General features: G+C 42.7%; 1 protein-coding gene across 1 annotated transcript; it reads left to right on the top strand.

The window, feature by feature from the left end:
* Window positions 1-754: 754 nt before the first annotated feature.
* raver1 (ribonucleoprotein, PTB-binding 1) lies at window positions 755-14,685 on the top strand (the record flags this gene model as incomplete). The annotated part of the gene is made up of 15 exons (XM_080043823.1): window positions 755-1,078; window positions 2,108-2,174; window positions 3,718-4,187; window positions 9,266-9,469; window positions 9,572-9,692; window positions 10,047-10,147; window positions 10,264-10,299; window positions 10,715-10,784; window positions 12,886-13,061; window positions 13,192-13,261; window positions 13,392-13,534; window positions 13,740-13,811; window positions 13,910-14,041; window positions 14,285-14,350; window positions 14,482-14,685. 15 exons carry the CDS (start codon window positions 755-757, stop codon window positions 14,626-14,628), a joined length of 2,199 nt encoding a protein of 732 aa, XP_079899949.1. The 3' UTR covers window positions 14,629-14,685.
* Window positions 14,686-22,919: the final 8,234 nt, after the last annotated feature.

Below are 22,919 nucleotides of genomic sequence, written 5' to 3' on the forward strand. Positions count from 1 at the left end.
ATTTCACGTGTAATCAGCTTACATAGAGACTCAGTGAGGTGAAGATATATATCTGGGCATGATATCTCTGGCCAATGGGTCGGATCATTGCGCCAGCTTGATGCTGAGAGACTAAAAAGACATGGTTTTAGATTGACCAAATTAATCATTTATAAGTGTCTTTAACGTTATCCAGCCAGCAGAGTTGTAAAGGATCTTGACATTGTGTCGGTCGGTCAAATTTTAACTTATTTACCTCTGATCGTTTTCTTTTTGTGCTGTTTTGGACCGCAATTTTGCATTATGGTCAATGGCACGTTCGGTTTGTTTTCCCCCCCAAAGGGGGCGTGGCCTGATTGCCGACCTGATGTATGCCAATATATTATTTTTCAGATATTACACACTGCACCTTTAAGTGATTTATTTAGAACTGGCATACAAGGCCTATATTTTATCTGTCTGATTCAGCCTAGAAATGCAGGACTCCTCAAAGTCCTAGACTGCAGGACTTTAGCCTGTTTTATTTTACATTTCTGTGGAAAAACCTAAATGATATGAAGCCTATTCCCAATCTTCCACCGTTTATGCTCAACTTTGAAGATTTAAATCCACTTTTGAGCGAAGCCCCGCCCTCGCCCTCCGTTACGTCGTAGTCATGGAGAATGCGTCCCCCTCTCGTCCAATCAGAAGCAGCGCTGGGGCCATGTGTGTATTGTTTAAACTGCTCAAATCAGACCCCAATCTACAGAGCGATAACTTCCATCCAAACTGAGTGATGGCGGCCACCGTGTCTGTTAGCACCGCGGCCAGAGATGAAAATACAGACACAGGGCTCAGTTTCGCCTCTCGTCCGCTTCACGAAAATTACGACCTAGCTGCGGAGCATGAGCACTGGATGTCCGGAGACCGCAGGCATCCAGAACTCGGAACCGACGAAGAGGACTCCACAGCGGACCGCGAGAGTCAGCGGAGGGTCGACGAGGACCTGACATCAGTGAACCCCGAAGAGATACAGAGCCGCCTAGAGAGAACTCGACGGGAGTTTTACAACCGCAGAAAAATTATCATAAAAAATCTACCCTCCGACGTTAGCAACCAGGTACAAGTGTAAAAAATGAATAAATTAAAGTGCCAACCAATTGCAGGTTTAAATTGTTGGATGATTTGATTGATTGACGTGGTCGTTTGGCTAACTTTAGCCTAGCTCCAATACGCCTGCCATGCTACTCCTATGTTGGCCTGCTAGCTATTTAACTCGTTGGCTGTCTTTGAAATTTGATTGGTTGAAGAAGTTTTAAAAAGTGAATTTACTTTTGTTTTAAATTTAAGCCAACATGCACTTCATTGGCAGCCACTGGCCACCACTATTATTGTTTTAATGAGTAGATAAGCTATTGAACACGGCTTAGGGCAGCTGCCAGGTGGTCAGATAACTGTCAATAATGGTAATCTGTGGCCTGTATGACTTGCGAGTCCAGCCTCATAGGTAGGCTTTGGAGTTTTTTTTTAATATTCGTGTTTTTCCATTTTACTCAAGCTTCCAAGCCAAATTATCATTATACTTCTCTACATGGGAGGTTAAAGGTACACTGGTACTTTTTCATTAGCCTGTCTGTTGTTAAAGCTGGCGTTTGGTAGTATCGACCAGCCAGGGATTTACCAATGATGCTACATTTTTTTGGAACGTGCCTGGCTCGTGGGGAGCGCAGGGCCTGCGGGCGGTACCATTGTCCACGGGGGGCGAGGGGGGGTTAGTGGGTTGAGTTCGAGATATGAGTTGTAATATAACAAAAGGTGGAAGGTGTGGAGACAAAAACGTTTCAGAAAATGCTAGACTTTGACTGTTCAAAAGCAGCGCAGAACAATTTATCCTGACAAAGAGTCAGTAACTTTCCCTCACCCCCCCCCCACACACAGGTGCACTTTTTTGCTAATTTCCTAGTGGACATGAATTGGTTAATAATGTGATTAACAAAATCGACAATTACAGCAACCTATAATGATATTTCAGTGTTAAATGTTTTGTGTGTGATATCCTGGATACATTGTTTTATTACACTGTGCCATGATGATTAACTATATCAAATTATTAAAATGAGTAAATATTGTCTTTTTGATTTATTTACAGGAGGTCCACGAGCTGTTGGGCAGCTATGACTTGAAGTACTGCTTTGTTGACAAATACAAAGGCACAGGTTGGTCTAACGGCTTGTCCATCATGTTAGTTATTTAATGTCAGTTTTAAAATATATGGGATATTACACATAGTAGAGTATACCTGCCTAAAACAGAGCAAAGACACTTGATCAATAGACGAACAGGCCACAGGTTGTTTGTATTCAGAGCCTTTCAACATTTTCCAACACTTATCAATGAGGAAAAATTGCTTAAAAATTTGAAAGTCCTTGTTCATGGAAAGGAAAATATTCAAATAAATGGTGAAACCAAGCAACAGACAGCTACTGGAGCTGACACTTTTTGTGGCAACACTTCTATTCATTTGCACCTTCAGTCTAGACATTGTTTAGAGTATTTCATCATTAGTGGTAACAAGATATATATATATTTACTGAAGTACACTATTAATGATCCAATAGTTTTGTTTATGTATTTGAGCTGTGTGGAGGTGTGACTGTAGTCTGTGATAACGCTGGCAGCATTGGCGTAGATGGCAAGCTGTTAAAGTTTTTCAAGCAAGAAAGTTATCTGGCTAAAACAATACCAGTCATTATTTTTCTCCAAGTGTAAATTAATTTACTGGTTACACTTTTAGGTAGGAAAAGTGTTGCAAACCTTTTCTACATCGAATTAATATTAGACAAATGTTTCTAATGCTCACAAAAACATGAAACTCCATACATGTATGTTCATATTGTCAGTTACTGATCTGTTAATTTTGTTGACAAATGGTGGAACTCACTTGTCACAAGTCATAAATTTGTATGCATTAAGATAACTAGTTCCTTCAATTTAAAAATACAGATGTTGACTTATCGCAAAGGGTGGTATATCAACCTTGTATACTCCAAACAGTGACCTGTGTCACAATTTGGGGGCATAGCCTATTTTGCGATGGTCTAAGCATTACAAGAGTGGCTTTGACTCTGCAGTTTAAATGTTTTTACACATTGACTATGGGCCAGAAAGTTGTATTAGCCAGGTGCAGTCGTGTTTAGCTGTGCTTTTGTAGAAAATCTAGTAGAAAATATTTGAGCAATTTTTTTTTTTTTTCTTTTTCAGTGTGGCAGTTAGACTTAAATGCAACTCCCTCTTCCTATACTTCTGTCAAAACACTGGTAACAGGATGTTTGCTTGACTTGTAGCACACTGAGGATCTAGTATACCTGTCTTCACTGACTCATGAGTCTGTCACCTTGGTAGACATCCTGATAGTGGCTGCCAATAACAGTAAAACTCATACACGTGTAGATGTTTTCTTTTTAGCCATCAACATGATCCTCTGACAGGTAAAATGGCTTTGATTCCTGTCAGCCACTATGACAGCCATTGTAGTCTTGATAAGGGAGATGTTAAAAGCTGGTGACATTGTGCCACCAGCGTTGTCTTTTATTAGACCTGCTCAAGGAGAAGTGGCGTCACAACCAATGTTTTCCACCTGGGACCTGCTGCAAAAAAAAAAAATTAATTATCTTTTCTCTTTATGCCGACTGGACAAATTTCTCTTCCTTGCCTTAAACCAAATTGTGTTTGTCTCTCTCCCACCCTCTGTCTCCACAGCGTTTGTGACTCTGCTGAATGGGGAACAGGCGCAGTGTGCCATCAAAGAGTTCCACCAGCATGTGCTACGAGACAGGGAGATCTCTGTGCAGCTGCAGCCCACAGACGCTCTGCTGTGCATCGCCAACCTGCCCTGTGCGTTCACCCAGCAGCAGTTTGAGGAGCTGGTGCGGCCCTTTGGGAACCTGGAGCGCTGCTTCCTGGTGTACAGCGCCTCCACAGGGCATTCCAAGGGCTACGGCTTTGTGGAGTACATGAAGAAGGACTCTGCAGCCAGGGCCAAGTCAGAGCTGTTGGGAAAGCAGCTGGGCTCCCGCATGCTGTATGTCCACTGGACTGAGGTGGGCTCCCTCACTTTCCCACTGCTCCACTCTAAATGCCTGTGCGTGGATCGCATGCCCCCCAGCCTGCTGACAGCCCAAGACCTCCGCAACACCCTGGCTGACACCCATTCACCCGTCTTCTGCCAGGTCAAATTCACACACTACTACACAAAAACATGCTACTACTTGTCAAATGAATGACTTCAGAAGGAAACATACAGACCCATACATAATTTCTCCTGTTTTTGTTATTGTATCTACTGTTGATTTTGCTGTGCAAAGCCACATTTACCAAACTTCTGAGAGCTATGGATGTTATATGCTGCCAGGTGTATCTGACAGTTGTAGAATTGACCCCAAAGAGTTATAGATGACCAGAATCCTTTTGTAAAATGGTATGCAGTATTTGGTCTTTCAGTACCTTTCACCTTTAACCCACTTTCCCTGTGGCCACTCAAAGTTTCTATAGCATTGAGCATTGCTGGTTTCTATGGTGATGACCAGCTGACTCCCCCAGGTGGTGTCATTCAGCAGGCTTTTCTGGAATGGGAGAGAGAGGGGTGTCCTTTTAGCACAACACATGGCTAGTACTTTTCTGCTGGTTCCAGTTTTTTTTTTCAGGATTGTTGTAATTGATCATGTGGCTGTTTTAAGGGAAACCTTTTAGTTTCCAGTTTCCAGCAATAGTTTTAACAGGATGCAACTGGGCTTTTTATGAAATACTGAAACCTACTGGTGTTAAATCATGAGGCCAACGCTAGTGACTGATGGGTGAGTGAAGGGCCCTTTTTTTGAAAAGAAAATTCAAAAGCTTTGTCAGCAGAATCGTCTTTATCATAAATAACTAAACATTCAAGAGATGGTTTGTCTTAAATCAATTTGCCCCTAATAATTGCCAACAAATAAATAAAGCTTGCTACATCCAATTAGGGATGCACCGAAATGAAAATTCTTGGCCGAAACCGGATAAAATTAAACAGTTGGCCGACACCGAATGCCGAAATAGGCTTTTGCAGTTGTTTATTTATTTAGCCAATTCTTTCAGCATTGCATAGGCTACATGAACTCCAAATGTTCTCCTCAAACATAGCCTACAACTAAAAAGCAACCCTAAATAAATAAAGAAACAGTAACACCTTCAAATCTAAGAGTAAAATTAACATTTTACTAGGAATTTTATTGTGAACCACTCATTGATTTGTACCTTGACTTATATGAGGATGAATTTATAAAAAGATCGACTTATTGCCTTTTTTAAATTTTTTGCAGTGCAGGTTGAGTTGCTATAAAAAAAATTGCACCACAGCTCCCGCCATAATGTTCAGACTTCAGAATTTGCATGAAAGCCCTGACCATAACAATGAGAGGCTTTAAACGATGTCCATGCTTAGGAGGTGATTGTAACTTTTTCGGCTGTAGACTGAAACTAAGGGGGGGCAGGTGGCTCACTGGACATATTCTTAAGTCGCACAGTCAGTTTGCCGACATGGCTCTGTGTATTCAGGCTCGAGAAATGCAATCAGATCGTAGTAGGAGCCTTCCCCCCCCCCCAACAGGGATATCTCCGGTTGTCATTTTAGCCGTCAAACCAGAGTTTATTAGCGCTGCGGCTCTCACCGGCGAGGTGTCACTGTGAATGACACCGTTACCAACCGTCACTGAGTTTCACCGGGTGAATCGCTGCTTCGCTCGTGCAAGGCTTTTGTGTTTCTAAGGTGATTTAACATCAGTCTTGGACTTTATGCTGCTTAAAGCATTGCACTGCCAGGGTTTTTCCTGCATTCAAAAAATGTTGGCGCCCGCCAAAGGAATTTTAGCGCCCGCCAAAGGAAAATCCTCAGCGCCAAAGTGTTTTTTTTTATATAGATAAATAAATAAAAATCTACTTAAAACGGCTCCAAATGTGTTTCCATTTCCGCGCCATTCCAGTCATATTACTTGCAATCTCAGTTGTAAAAAAAGAAATCAGGTCGGGGATAATCGTTATTAAACTATCATTGTTCCGCTCGCCGGGGCATGCAGGCTTATAAATGCAGCAAACCCTTTCAGCCGTGAGCTCCGCTCGGCCCCTCCCTCACCTGATAGTTTCGCTAACGCGGGGCTCCAGAGTGCGCCTAATTTGGGCGCACATGCGCCCAAAAATCTGTGGAGTGCGACCAGATATTTCCACTGGTCGCACCAGTGCACCTGAAATTGATCACGTCATATTAAATGTAATATTGGGTGTTGTGCTGCACGATTCATCTAATTGCGATGTGAGCAGCTAGTGCAATTACATAACCGCAAAATTGGCTGCTGCGATTGCGATTCAATGTAGGATAAATGTGCGCGCGTGTGTCTATACGTTCCAACTGCTCCTCTCGTCTTTTTGGTAGCGCCCCTCTGACAGTGTGTGTGTGTGTGTGTGTGTGTGTGTGTCGGTGTGTCGGTGTGTGTGTGTATCTGCGCGCGCACCTACACGGCGTGCAAGACGGTTGCCGAGTCGACAGCAGAGTAAACAAACAAACATGGACGCCGACGCGCAGCAGCATCCACGCTGAACTGTGACGGAAAACAAAGGCATATAAAAGAGTTGCCTACCATGAACTGTCTTTGGGTTGAAAAAATCTCCTTCAACTCAGTATCCGTCTACCTGTAGTCCAAAAAAATTTAAAAAAATGCGCACAGCTGCTGCTGCAGACGGGCTCAGAGAGTCGGCACCGTGCGCATCAACAGTCATTCAAAGCAGCGGTAGTTATCATACAACCGGACGGTGTAGAAAGTCCTGTCAGTTAAAAATAGTTATCCAGTTTTCAAATCCATGTTAAAATCGGCAGGATATAGCATGTGATATAGAGCTAGTTAGCTTAAAAAAAAGTTGCTAACGGTGTCAAATGTGTTGTGTTCAGGTCACCTCGGTAATATAAATTTTAGGCAAAGGTAAATAAAAGGTCATCATGGTGTGTTCAAATGTAACAAAAAAAAAAGAATTTTTGGTTTTTGGAGAGAAATTTTAATAATACAGTTTTGGTGAAAAACTTGTTTTTTCAGCAATATAAAATAGATAGTAGCCTAACTATGGAATTATGACCTGTTTAACATCCTATCTTGAGCTCTGATCATCTTATGGGCAATTAAAGCAATAATACCAGTTATCTTTCAACAAAATAATAGAAAAGTATGTATAGTGGTATCGATAAAGACCCGGATCGATAAGGAGAATCGATAATGCTTATAGAGACTATTGTCTTTGGAGGAATGCATTTATTTTAATGGGGAAGTATTTTTTTTTTTATTACATTTTTTAACTATATTTTTATTATTTTGAAAACAGTATAGGCCTAGTAGAAGCTTTATTTTTTTATATTTTCACTGATTCTTAATATGTGCTTGTTTTAAATTGAGATCAGGTATCGAAGCTGTCAATATTCTCAAATCTTCCTTGAAAACCAAGAAAGTAGAATCATAATAGCCTACCATGTATTATATTGCGTCGCAAATCGCAATATTGGCCACTATAATCGCATTTCTCCAATTCATGCAGCACTAATTTGGTGCACCCAAAATATATGCTGGTGCACCTAGATGAAAAAGTTAGGCGCACCGGTGCACCCAATGAAAAAAGTTAGTCTGGAGCCCTGTAACGGCTAGTCCAGAGAGTACGAGGGAGATGTTGCGCATTGCCGGGTGTTTTGAAAAACTTCTAGATGACGAGAATAAAGGTAAAACTAATTGTGTTGTCTGAAAACACTTCAGACTCACAACAAACTAAAATAATGTGCAAGATTTGTCACGTGCGGACACGCGAGTAACATGACATACGCGACCGAGAGACAGAGAGAGAGAAAGAAAAGTGATATACGACCTGATCTGCACCTTTAAACATCCCGACCAATTTGTTTATTCACTTTAAGTCGAGTCATAGTGGTCTATGACCAAGCAATCAATGAATAAAAACACAGGAAGTTTAAAGCTCCTTAACTCCTGCCACCACAACTGTCAACACTACAATGCAACTGCCTATCCAGCCAGCTCCATGACATAAATAAATCATGCCCTTACATTCAATGCTAGCAAAAGACGTGCCCTATCAACACCATTTACAACTGGTTATTTTTATTTTGACATATTTTTATTAAATTATTAAAAATATGTTTCACTTATTTAGCCTATTTCTATTCTCCCTGTTTTCAGTTCAATTAGGCCTTTGTTTAAAGTCCAAAGTCATGGTGTTTTTAGAAAAAAACCTTGTTAAAAGTAAAATAAATGCATAATGTTCTTAAATCAATGATTAACTGTCTTTAATAATCGTGATAACACAATGTGATTACTCAAAATAATCATGATTATGATTTTTTCATAATCAAGCAGCCCTACCTTCTTCCATGGTTTAGATCAATTAGAAACAATTAAAGTATTAAACAGGTAGGCCTAGTCATTATTATTATTTTGACTTCATATCTACAGGTTGTTTATTGTGATTTCATAAGCGTCAGTGAGCTCCATGGTAACGCAGTGATTGACAGGCTGACTGAAATGCTCTTGAGCTGGACAGAAACTCCCCTCTCCCAACCCAACACCCCTCTTAAAATACACAAACCGTTTGCCTTTACTGTCGCGACCCCCAAAAAAGTCGGTCGCGTACTGACCCCCCCCCCAAAGGCCCATTCTGAGCCAGGAAAAACCCTGACTGCGCCTTGTTTTATCCAGTTTGAAAAAATGCTCCCACACTGGACTCTGACATTTTCATGCACGCACCTTACAGACTGCTCCTACTGCGTGCTCACGAAGGGCCGTGGACTCGCATACACAGTTGCGTCTCTCTTTACTTCCATTTCCTAGTTTAAAAGCGCGCAGCTCTTTTAAATAAATATTTCCTTATTGTCATTTAATTCATCAATATTTGGTCATTTTGTTCAGCCTTTTAACTGTTTCGGACCGAAAATGACTTATTCTGCCATTTTCGGTGGCCGAATGTTCGGTGCATCCCCACATCCAACCAGTGTTTCCCACATGAAATATGTTGGTCAAGGCGTTGTTCAGCCATGCACAGGGGACACACATGTGGTTAAGATGGATGGATAGATGAATAAGATTTGACTCATCTGTGATGAACATCCAGGCTGTGGAAAAACCACAGGCCCTGCCAGTCAGTCCATACATTGTGTGTGTTGTATTAATTGGCAGCAGTACTTGTGCTAACCCTATGTCTGAGATTTTAAAATGCCTTGTTTTTCTCTCACCAGTTGGCGCAGGGACAAGATGGAAGTTTTCGGCGGTTTGCGGTGTTGGAGTTTGCGACCTGTGAGATGGCCGAGGAGGCGCAGCGGCTCAGTGATGGCAGGCTGCTTGGCGCGACACAGGGTTATCATGGTATCAGGGTGTCCTTCTGTGCACCTGGTCCTCCTGGAAGAAGCATGTTGGCTGCTCTGATTGCTGCCCAAACCATGGTATTTAAGTCAAATGGCTACTGTATTCGCATGTCCAAAGTTACCGTCAAATTTGCCGTTGCTCTTTAACTGATTGCCTGTCTTGTGGCACCTCCCTTCAAGGCTGTGAATAGGGGTAAAGGTCTCCTCCCTGATCCCACAGCCATGCAGATACTTACAGGCCTCAATAATCCTGCTACTCTCAAGATGCTGCTCAACCCAATGTCACATGGACACAAACAAGGTAAGGAGTTGTCATGAGCTCTTAAAGGCTGATCAATTAAGATTCTGGAGACTGCTTGTTGTCAAAATCAGTGAAAATGGTTGATCATACAGGTTGATTGTAAACAGGCATTTATCTAGATACGGTGAGCCCCCTTTTGTTTACATACCCGTTTACAGAGCATAGGTAGGCTGTGTATTAACCACCAGATTCTTTTTTTCAGCGCACACACAGTACGGACAGGTAACAGACGGTGAGGAGATGTTCAGTGATTTTGACAACACGCTTTCCCCAGAATTGCTCACTCCAACTGTCATCAATGGCTTTATTTTTTGTATTTTATGCTTTAAATTGTAATGTTCTCGTTGTGTACAGGCATCCTCGGGGCAGCCCCTACCATGCCCTTGCTGGCCAACCCTGCCCTCTCCGCTGCCCTGCTCCAGCTGCTCCTTCAGAACCAGGCCAAGGCGCAGCAGGTATTGCTACTTCCTGCTTATTCTATCGCATGTCCCACCTTGCCCCTATAACTGTTCTGATTTGTCTTCTTCCACTCCCTTCTTTTTCCCACCACTCTATGCTTTTTGACCATTAGCAAGCCTTTCTGGGGAATCATCTTCTGTGGGCTCAGGTGCTGCACAATAAAGAAACCTCTCTAGTGCCTTGTGTGAGTGATAATGATGTTTGTGTTTGGCTATCATTGTGTGTGTGTGTGAGGTGGTAGTGACGTTAGATGGATTCTGGTCAATTCATGTTATGGGGAAACAAAATGCCTGGGTAGGTAAGCTCTCGCAAGGAAAGTGTGACGTGTTTTTTTTTTTTTTTGTGTGTATACATTATGAGTGATGCTGAGTGATGTGGTAGGTGCCCTTGCCAATCATGCACAGAAAGTTTAAATAGCCTTTCTGTTAGGAAATTATATCGTATGTGGTGAGTAAGCCTCGGCGCCAATTCAGTGTGCTGGTGCAGTTGATCGGTTTTTCAGCGCTTGTGTGTTGGAGCCAGGCCGAGTGACACTGACCTCTGCTCTCTCCTCTGACCAACAGGCAGGACTCATTGGGGACAATCCTCTGGCTGTCCAGCAGGGAGTCCATCTGCTCGAAAACCTACCCCAAGGTTTGGCATCCGCCCACTTCATTTCCTTGTTTTTCTGATACTTAACATCTGTACTTGTCTTTGCCTATTACCATAAACTCCAGTGTAACCAACATTAGTAACTCTCCTGTTAGAGGTGAAGTAAGCGATTTTATTTATGTTAATATGTGTTAAATCGCTCTTTATTCGTACAGTGGGCACTTACATAGTGTGCACGTTTCATAAAGCCGATCTCAGTCAACCGCTCTGCATGTTATCGGCAAATAAACTTTTCGGGGATTCCGAAACCGATATCCAATCAGAAGAGAGAATGCTACAAACCGGCACCCGTCTCACTGCCGGTGCACGCGCAGAGCGACAGATGGGTGATTGTTTATGCGCCTACAATGGTGGAGCAGGTAAAAGATCCTTCCCGATGTCTGGTTTGATGTTTTTTTATCACACTTATCTGAGATGATGCTAGATAACTCTCTGCTTGAAGACCGCAGTGCATTAATATGGTGACGAGGAAGGGGACTGCTAACTGCAGTCACTGACAGGAAGTTAGCTAAACTGACAATTCCGCTTACTGAACCTTTTAATTTTAGAAACAGGGTCGCAAATGTAATTTCTCAGCCTGAAAACAGCGCAATCTGTTGGTGGCAACAACGTAACACAATAAAATATGACAGGCGGGCGCACTCCCGTGGAACTGTCGCATCCGTGCTCATCGAACACATGCGCACGCTCGTAGGAGCCATTGGAATAGATGAGAACTGTTTTTATCTTTTTGACGCAATGGTTGAAAAATCTGAATCGCGCTCCTCGGCTTGTCACTTCACACAGGGATCGCAATGTGACTCCGCGGGGCCAGGCGACTACGCGAGCGGAATGTTGCCTACCGTCTGAAACGGCCATTATAGACCGGATTTTATTGTAATCATGGTTTTACATTGGTAATGATACTTGCATTGCAATACCAGAAAAGTTTAAATGATATGTAGTAGAATCTTAATATTGTACTTAGTAACAGTTGATGCAAATCAAACTCAATAATTTTAAATGATAACCATGAACAAAATGTCAAGTTACATATATGTGTGTTTTTTTTATTTAAAAGAGATGACGTTGATTGTGATTAACAACCATGGGTCTATTGGCGCTTTTCCACCGCACATGTAGCTCGACTCGACTCGACTCGACTCAACTTGGTTTGGTAGCAGCACGGGTCGTTTTCCACCGCAAATAGTACCTGCTGAACGTGGGCGGGGTCGTCGTAAGGGGCTGAAAGCCTACTCCGGAGCAAAGTAGCAAAGCAGAAATTACGAGCAGTTGTTGCACTATTAACTGAACCAACCGCCAAAAACACGGATGAAAAATGTTTAAGAAATACCCCCCATCTGTTTGCTAAAAGAAGTAGAAGAATATTGCTACGGGCCATTAAAAGGGATGGTTGTTGTCCCGATGTGTGACTCTGCCACACAGTCAGCTGTAGGGATGCGTCACGTACATCCCTATGCACGTAAACACGGGCATGATAAAGTTGACTGTTTAGTGCTTATTTCAGGATACGTGTTTTCAAATGCAAGCCGTGTCTCAGCCTGAATATTTTATTGAGGTAATCAGTTCAGTCCGAGGCTTGTAATGTAATCGCTCGCTATCATGTCTGTCCCAGCTGGCTACTATTAGCCTAGCTGCTAGCTGCCCTACATGTCTTCTCTCGTATGATAAGTAACTTCCCCAACAACCAACACTGGGTGAGCTTAGCGAATATATGGAAAATAAATTCGGATCTGTGATGCAAATCAAATGAAGGAGAGCCAGAGAAGGCTGCACGCGGCGTAAATACACTCAAAAGTCCCGGAGAGTTGGGGAGAATAAACCACAGAATGAAGCTGGTAGTCTCTGGCCACTGATTGGCCAGACAATAGTCTCTGGCCAATCAGTGGCCGGCCGTCTGCCGACGTCACCTTTTAGCATCGGCTCAGCTCGCTTGGAACCTAGAGCGAGGCGATACCAAAAAAGCAGCCGCTACGTGGTACCAGGTACCATGAAATTGCGGTGGAAAAGCCAAAAATGCGAGTCGAGTCGAGCTGATACCATGCGGTGGAAAAGCGCCATAAGTTATTCTGTGTTTTTCCAGGTCTTGGTCTTCAGACAGATCTGAAGCCAATGCCTCTTGGCAGAGGCATGTCAAGGGAGCAGGAATCCCCCACAGCAGTGTGCACCTTCCCCCAGACTTCCTCTCCCACTCTGCAGGGCATCTCCATGCCCCTGATGGGTGGCATGATGGGAACAGATGGCCTCACAGCACAAGGGGTGAGCTCACAATTCATTTCCATAATGTGTTTTCTGCCTCGTGTAATTCTTGTCCAGCTTTCTACCCAAGAGTAAATAAGAGTCATTTTTCCTTATGGCAAAAATGATTAACTTTTTCCCCTTCTGTCAGGTGTCTATACTGGGAGATCCTCCCAAAGATGTCAACCATCCGAGTGCCTTCCTTAATGTTTATCCCTCAGGTAAAGTGCTTGTTTTGCATGACTTGATTCTGATTTTCCTACTTTGCAGTCTGCTCTTTTTTTGCTGTGTCATCTCTGGTATGCAGGTAAATGTGTTCCAGCATATAATGTTCTTCTCTTCCCTATACAGGAGGAAGCTGCAGACCTCACCCCTACAGGAAAAGGCCTACACTAAGTAATGTGTCCAACCAGCACACACACCAAAGCATACAGCCAAATTATAACCTGCGCTACCAGGATTCCTACAGCCCTGAATATCCTCCACTACATCAGGTGGGCACCAGGTTTCCTCACCTTGTGTCAATGAAAAATACTCCATATTCTCAGACTCAACTTTTATTAATTAAAAAAAAAAATAAAGGTTTTACTAGATGTTGTCATAGTGACCTGTTTGCTTTACAATGCAGTGTCTGGCTGCACATTCAGTAGGCTGTATGATGTGAATCTGGTCTGATGCCCATCTGGTGTTTCTCCTCAGGATCCCTTGGCCCACTTGTATGAACAGCAGGAGAATCTTGATACTGGTGCCCTGGCAGGATTTGATCAGCAGGTAGCGTTAAGTCAGCCATTTTGAATGTTTAATGTTTTGAATGCATGCATTCTGTCTTCCAGTAGCACAGCTGTGACATTGTTTGATTGTGTCTGCAGCTCTCTCGTCACCCTGAATACAGCGAGCGGTTCTCCCATTACTGTTATCCTCACAGCCCACCCCTGTCCTACTTCAACCCCGGGCCCGAGGCTTCTGGCAACGGTAGCCTCCCTGCCACACAGCTCAACAGGGTAAGCCTAAAGATTGGGCTCTTTATTTATTATTTTTTTAAAGTGGAGCTCTGTTTCGACTTCAAACCATTGATTATTTGTCAGTGCTAGAACATCAGGGCAGCTTTGAAAAAGATAAAAAGTGGAGGGTTAGGTTAGGTTCCAAGAATAAGCCCATGATCAATAATTCATGTTATGCTGTGAGTGTGTGTGAGCCTCGGTAGAAGAAGTCTAGGTCACTGAAAGTTGGTTGTTTGTCCTCAGGCTGTGGGAATGCCTCCTGTGAGCCACACTGCTAACTACCCCCCAGGTCTGGGCAATGCTGTGAAGGTAATTAAGTCACTCTTGTCCCTTGTCTTGTTCCTTTGAGCTTTTCGAGAGTCTTAACGTTTTGTACAGGTTTTTGCTAATAGACTAAGCTGTTCTTAATTGATTTTTCTTTTTCTTTCACTGATTTCTAGACTCCCATTGGTAGCCACAAGCGTTTGTTCAATCGGCTGATCCCATCTCCGGAGCCGAGCCCTGAGGGCAGCTACGTTGGCCAGCATTCCCAGGGCCTTGGTGGCCATTATGCAGACTCCTACCTTAAGCGAAAGCGTATATTCTAAATACAGCTGGATGCTTCTTGCTGTATGAGTAGCCATTCAACAGCCAGGACACAATTGCATCGCCTGGGGTCTCCTCTAATGAACTTTATGGCTTGGTGGTCCTTGGATGTCTCCTGTGTACTCCTGCTTGTGACCCCTGGAGGGTGCTGCAGAGTGCAGCCTGTAGCTATCTGGACAGTTGTGTCACTCCATGGCAATTCTTGGTGTTTTTTTTTCCTGTGTGTATGAATATATATATATATATGATTTTAGTGTGTTGGTAAATTAAGATTTTACTTTTCCTATTTTTCCCTTTTTTTTTTTTTTTTTTTTTTTACTTAAAATGTGTATAGTGAGAAAAAAATGGTTAATGAAGTCTTTTCTCTTTTCTTTTTTGCTTGTTAAATTTTCTTTTTTAAATTCCTTTGTTTGTTGAGTTGTTGAGTGGTGTATCAGCAGAGCTACATATAGTTTGGCCAGTTTTCAGTTACAGCCATTGGCTGTTTTTAATGTTTGACATAATGCTGTCCATAATTTCAGGCAAAGGAACAAAGTGTAAGAAATCTGTACTTCAAAGGCTCTACTTTTTTAAATGACCTTTGTTAATTCCTTGTTAAAAAGTTCAGTAGTTTAATGATGTGGTGTATTTGTGTTTTGGTGCTTTTCATTTCCCCCTTTATTCCACAGGGTTGTATTTTTTGCTGTATTCCCGGATTCAGGCCTCTCCTTGTTGGTTAACAAGCAGCTTTCCATCCACCAAGACAGCTGCGTGTACCTGTCTGTGTATTATGATGGTGACGCGTTTGACCATTCTGGCATATTTTTCTTCTCTAGCCTTAACTGTTCTATGTTGTCGTCTTCTGATCCACACCCTCCAACTTGTTAATGGAGTCTTTTGTCTACACTGGTTGTTGAGTGATGCACTTGGAGGTCACAGGTCACGATTCTAATCTGTTCTCACTACTTTTAAGACTCGTGCCACTCGCATGTCTTTGTGTTGAATATTTTCTGTGTTTGTGTGAGTTAACGTTTGCCAAGTTTTATGTTTTGAATGTCTTAAACGTCCAAACACCACACCTGGATGGTTAGTTGGGTTGGTGGGTGGACATGTGCTTTGTGTCGTCTTTTGAAGCTGCCAGCAGATGGTGAATACAGGAACATTTACCATCTCTCCTCAGCAAGAGAGGCTTGACTCTCAGTCTCTTCTCTAAACAAGTAGATGGCAGCTGGGAAGATGGACACGCAGCCTGTGTTCAAAGTTTAACAGTAAAGATGAGCGATGTCTTTCTGGGGAGGCACTATATGAAGCTTGTGGCAGGTGATTGGTCAGTGACATGACTTGTCATTGTTTTTTTTTCTTTTTTCCCTTGAATAATTATCTGGTTGACAGTTTGATTGTGAAAACTCATTACCTCCGACTTCTGCTAGCAAATGCAGCTACACTTGAGCCTTAACAGTGTTTTCTGTGACATCATCCTGCCCTGTGTTGGCTTCCCTCTACATTTACCATTTCTGTGTTATTTGCTGTGTAAATAGTTGAGCTTGATCATTATCCTGAGTCCACAACTTTTTGTTTCCTTTAATCATACCTGCCTCTGGTCTGGTGTTCTGAATGAATTTGCTGCTCCTTGTTTTTTGTTGTTTTGCCTGTATGTTTGAAAGCTGATCTGGCCATGAGTGGCGCCACAGCATTGTTGTGTATGGACCAAGAGATGTTTGAGCATCATCCATTTCAATCCAGGTTCCGATTTCCAACTGCTATCTTCTCTGTACCAACATGGTCGTCTCTGTATGTGTGAGTGATTGTGAGCAAGTAAATGTTATTTAAAATCATTTTGTTGTGAAGTCGTCTTTTATAAAAAGAAGCAAAACTGTTAAATCGGTTTCTTGGGGCTTGCCTACCAATTTGAATCATGCACAACTCATTATATTCTGTGGAATGTATAGCCATTTACATAACATTTGAATATCAAAGACTTAGATTGTCTCCAGTGTTTAGCAGAGAATCTGTTATTCTACAGTACTATATAATAATGTCAAAATGCTGTTGGTAGCGTACAGCAAAAAAAATCTGCCTGAGAAATCCGGATGGTGAAGTTGCCTTTTGTTTAGTGTTTTACAACGTCATCTTTCAATAGGGAAAAGTCTCAAAGCTATGAAGCTAACAGAAGCATATGAGTTAAAAAGAAAAAAACAAGGGAAAGCCTGACATGACTTTGCTTAAGGGGAGGAAATGTATGAGACCTTAAAGACCTAAAATTCGAGGCTGCATTAAAGGGCACATGCAGTAGTGATTACATTTTAGCCCATTTATATAAGTAATGAACCAGAACTGATAATCAACCATGGTTGCATGCACAGCCAGCTGATTAATTGAAATGCCAGTGTTGAATTATTGGATCGGTAACCAACCATAGAACTAATGCGACGGGCAGAGACGGTGAAGTAAACAGAAAGGAGGATGCATCAAAAGATCTAATAAAGGTCGCAGATCATCTTTTGCATAAATGGAAGAAAAATATAATTCCGAACGAGTTGGTGTTTCATGATGTAGGCTAATGTCTGCTCATTAAAACGCAATCTGACTCTGCAGCTATTGTTGAACAGCCGTTGCTCTTTTTCCATGATGATTGATTTGAGCTCTCTGAATCAATACTTCTTTAACAACACATGCAGTCAGGCTATGAATGACACAGATTCACAGGTTGCTCAAGGGAAGAAAAAAAAACTGAATTAGTGTGTCAACCTGAAAATTACATTTCACTATAATGGGACTGCATATGGCAAAGCCTGATGACAGCCAGATTGAATTAAAATGAAATTAAATAACTTGAAATGTCAGCCATGCTCTTATTATTAGCCCCTTTTACACAGCCAGTGAAAGCCGGGAATATGCCGGCCTTTCGGCCCTCCCCCCAGCTGTGTAAATGCGACAGTTGCGGAACGAGGGAAGAAAGGTGCGAGTGATCGTTCCGGGAATTTTACTACCTCGGGGGGTAGTAAGATTCCCGACACGATCAGTTCCGCCTCTCTGTTTAAATGCTCCAGCTTGTTGTTGCGGAACAGGGGGGCGTTTGACGTTCCATAGTCTACGTTCTAAACATGCGACCATGTTAGCAGTTGAAGGACGTGTGTTTAACATTAACCACGGCGGCCTGATGTCCCGTAAAAATCACCAAATAAAAGGAACGGTGTATAATCTAGCTGATCATAAGGTCCGTTGCTCAATCCAAACCCCCGCGCTTCATTTTGCAGAGTGTATGAGTCTATTTCTGCCCAGGAGAAGTTGTACAATGGAAAGCTAGGCTAGGCTAAGTAAGGGATAAAGTATAGCGAACGGGTCACTTGCTAGAAATAAAGACCGACAAGCTGAAGCAGGAGCCCGACGCGCAGCGGAGGGCTCTTGTTCAGCTTGAAGGTCGATCTAGTAACGGGGGAATAGTCTGCTCGCCCCGCTAGACTGTCTGCTTCAGCTGACTGAAGGCTCCGGCTCAGCTGTTAGCCACAGAGCTACTGTTTTGCTAACACATTCCGCCGCCGCTATTATTATCCTAAGTCTGAGCGTATATCCACACTTTATTTCTGTCTACAGTAACGTGACTTCACACACTGTGTGTATGTGTATGTCTGATTGGCAGATCGCTGCCCTCACAAAGAGACTCGCTCACAACCAACCTGTCACACACACACACACACACACACACACACACACACACACACACACACACACACACACACACAGAGGTGAAGCGGTCGGATTGATTTAGTCAGTTTGGTTAACTGTCCCAGTGATGTTGGACTCAGCGCGTAGCGAGATCAACTGGCACATCGTGGGGACAGTAAAATACGGCCCTCTTACTGCAAGCTCCAGCACTTCTGCTCTCAATTCACCGGCCATTGTTGTTGTTGTAAAGCAGCTGACCGGCGCGGCGCTAAATGTTTACGTCACACCTGACGCTGTTTACAAGCACCTCTTTCATTCCGGAGCGCTGTGTAAAAGGGACTACTGATGCGCCAGCAGGCCGGCGTTGCTTGGTTCTGTGTAAATAACACAGAAGCAAGCAAAGCCGGCATATTGGAGTGATGTTGTTCCGTCAATATGCCGCAATCTCTGTGTAAAAGGGGCTATATTCTCAGTGTCTCTCTGTGACAGACACCAGAGGCAGTGAAGAGAGAGCCCCCTTCTCCCCTTAGCAGCCATCAGGATGAAAGGTTTTGATTAGCTGTTACTCTCGTGCTCCCGCTGAGCTAGCTGATGGCGCTTTCCCCTGATGGGCACATGCCCATACAACTGCAGTAGGCCTACATTGGTCACAAAACTCACTTTTCTCTGCACTGCAACGGTCGGTGTTATTTCTCAGCAGGCAACACTTCATGTTTGGGTCTGCCGGTGCATGTCACTGAAGAAAATAGGCCTAAAAAGTGTCATGAACAAATGCTCTTGTCTTTCTTTCTTCTCATCATCAATATGTAAAGAACAATGGACATGTTTATTTTTTTATTTCTATTGGCATTATATCAGTGTATTTTCCCCAGCCGCCAGGTTGATATTTTATGATATTTGCTATGTAATGCTTCGAGCGGCGTTGAATTATGCGTTCATACCTGCAGCACTAGTCTACCCAGAATTCTCTGGAGGATTCCATCGAAGCTCGGCAGACGCTATTTCAGACACATTTAGATTCCTGCCTTTCATATTTCCTCCCACACAGACAGTCACCCTGCGCAATTGCTGCCGGTGAGTGCTGCTGCTGAAACCTGCGATTTTCCCCAAATACAAGAGCGGAAAAGGAGGATTGAGCTCCTAGGGCAGATCACTGCAGCAGCTTTGGTCACCCATTTACAAACACCGAAATAAAAGGGAAAAGTTACAAGTGCTTGCTGCAGAACTGAATTTGTAACTATTCCCTCTCACCTTTTTTGCCCACGGATATTTGTATTATTTACATATGCATTGCAGATTCACTGACATCTACATGTAAAACACATTTAATTCACATTTTGTGATTTATTATTGCGGCTTCATTTTAGTATCTTGCAACAAAGAAATCAAATATAAGGTATGTCACAAGAGCTGTTTATGGCCTGATTAGTCATAGAAAACAACCCACTCCCTCCCCCCCTCTGTGTCTATAAAACACTAGAACATCTAGATCAGCAGTCTGCATTTCGCTTATTTCAGAAAAAAGGGGGGATGCCACTCAGCCTGCTGTGCTGCCTCTTATATACCCAAACATGATTATATTATAGTAGGGATTTAAATTCCAATCCATAGCATGAACCCTTATCCCCCTGAAATAAGCTTGGGTATTGTTACACTCTTCTTTTCATCTTTTTTTCCCCCAGTCGATCGTCTGTGTAACTGTATATCACTGGAACAACCCAAAATAAGATTACCATTTGTGGCTGTGGGAAGTTAAAGCCAATGTTTCCTCGGTATAGTCTTCATTGTTTCAATACACCCCCCAAAATAATCATCCCTTACTTCTGAAATGAAGAGATTTTCCAAAACAAAATGCTTTGTCTTTTGCTTTTATGAGCTTTACATTCTCTGACATTTAATCTTCAATATGTGTTTTATTAAACCTCCTGTGTGACGAGGCATTCCAGACATTGGCAGTAGCAGTGAGATGAGCCTGAAACACTTCTATCAGGTTTGGGAGTTTTCAATCTAAGGCAAAGCAACAGCGTGACGTGACTATATGGAGTCTTGAAAACTTTGAATCAGACACCACAAACTTACATTACATTTCATTTAGCTGACGCTTTTATCCAAAGCAACTTCCAATAAGTGCATTTAACCATGAAGGTACAAACTCAGTGGCTTACCCCCCCCCAAAAAAAAAAATCTATTCAAAAAGTATAGTTCTTGTTGAGTCATACCCCCCTGTCCCATATCCTGCTCCTCAAAATGAATAGCTATCGACAAGCAATGCAGCTCTAATTCTGATTATTTCCTGTGGCTGCCACTCATCTCCTATAATCACTATTGAATTATAATATATTGCGAGAACACCCTATCTCTCACCAGTGCTTCCCATACTTTTCACAGAGTTGAAATGTATTCCTCTTTAAGCGATTCACACGTTGCTCAGAGTATGTGATGTGAACATAAAGTTTGACCTAGTGCAACAACAAAACAAAACTCTTTTTTGGCCCTGATGTTTCAAATACTGCATGTCCTCAAAGGCTCAGTCAGTGATCCCAATATGAACCAAAGTATCCTGTGACCAAACTAAAACTACACATTTCATTTATAATTCAAAAATTCCTCAATTAGATATAGATTATGCATAATTAAAGTGGTAATACAATGACCGACTGGTCCTTTGAGGCCTTCCATTTTCATCTTTTTTTTTGCTAGTGGTTTGCAAAAATTCAAAGTGGCCCTACATTCAGCACTAACTTATTTTACACCAGTGACCATGAAAGTGCCTTGCAGGAGCAAAAGTAAAACCGTGCGGTCGTTCTGACACTTGATTCCCATCTCCAGCTGCCATTATAGCTCCACAACGTCATTAGTAGAAGTTTTTTAGAAGCTCTGGAATCTAGTTATCATGTGGTTTGAGGTCTCCCTGGTCCTCAGTGTGTCCCTAAAGTGAAACCCTGCCTCACTGATGCAGCATTATATCCTTTCCCATCTAACTCCTCCTCTGCCTTCAACTGAGCAGACATTTCAGCGCCGCCTGATTGGTTTTGGAGAAAAACAAAAAGACACTTGAAAGGGAGGTGTGAAGTGGCTGCTCTGAGCCCATACCTCCTGAATTATCAAGCTTTCTTGTGTTTGTCAGTGTGTGTGTGGAGCATTTCTGCAGATCTGCTCAATGGTATAGCTTTGAATCAGCATTAGTGTGTGATTGTTTACACAAGTGCACACAGCTTAGACAGCAGGACAGTTGGCCCCCATCGCTGAACCGCCACAGAACAAGAGAAATAATATCTCAAGTTACTTTAGGAATCCTTTTTAAAGCTGTTATCCACCACTTCTAGTGGCCGTCAATGTCATGGCAGGCACTTCTGGGCCAGAAGTGTCTAGAAATGGCAGATCAAAACCGAACATTATCAACTGTATGAAGTCAGCAGATTGGCAGTTCTTACATGCAGAAGGCTCTCTCTGTGTGTTCTGATCCAACATTGTGACCCAGAAGTCATGATAAGTGCAGATAGAGAGGGTCTGTGTCGCTACAGCCGTTGGCACTCGTCAGCACAACCTTTTCATCAATTTTGAAAATCTGGGACATATGACCATGTCCTATATGAACCATAGACTGACTATGAAGGATACAAATGACATTTAAAAACTAACAGATGTAGGCACACAGGTCTGAACTCAGTACTATGTCTGAAGAGTCTGAGTAAAAGAACGCACCGCTGCAGTGCGGTTAATGCGGCATAGCCCCTCGGATAGTAACAGGGCAAAGCAGCAAATACAGGCGCTTTCTTCAGTGGGTCATATGCTCAATCACCATTGTGTTGACACTATTTGATGGATAGGAACTTAACAGACAGATAACTAGATAAAAATCTTACGGAGTACAACTTTAAACACTAAATATGTGTATGACCTGATAGCCATGCTGAAGCTCTGATCCATATTACTTGTGCTCAACCATGTCTAAACATGCCTTTATAATTCACACACACCCTCTTACTTTTCTTTGTCCTACACACGTGTAGACACAGACCTGGACACGCACATGCAGACACACATGCCCATTGGGTGCCAGACTATTGCTCACTGTCAGGAAAGTGGAGTGGATTATTATTTCATGGCTCTCCACTGGCAGAGAGTGGATTCAATTCCCTTCACATTTGCCCATGGTGTGGACTTAGTGTGGGCCAGAGGGCAGGCAGGCAGGCAGGCGACCGATGGCCTTTCTGCTTGACAGGCAGATTTCATTGCCTCTCTCTGATTGGCCTAGAGCTGAAATAGAGGAATTCAATTAAGTTTGAGCTAAATTGCTGTGTTTAATGTGTGTGTATATACACAATACACACTCCTATCCGCGAACATTAAAATCTAAATGGCAAGAACGCAGTGCACAGCATGGTACTTTTCTAGGGACTGCATGGCCGACTCATCCACACACATTGAGTAAGTAAGACGACTTGGCATTTCAATTATTCTGCAAAATATGAATGTATAACGTAGAGAGACATTTGCCGAGGTTGGTCTAATAAATCAAAAGCACACAAAATTAAATGTGCGCAGATGAGGCAAGGGGAACATCCTCCCCCCCACCCCCCCCCCCCACACACACACACACCACAATGAAGCACTCCTGTCCGTGGCAATTTTGTCATCCACTGTT

The sequence above is a fragment of the Ammodytes marinus genome (genome assembly GCF_949987685.1).
Source record: "Ammodytes marinus genome assembly, chromosome: 16".
Taxonomy (NCBI): Eukaryota; Metazoa; Chordata; class Actinopteri; order Uranoscopiformes; family Ammodytidae; genus Ammodytes; species Ammodytes marinus.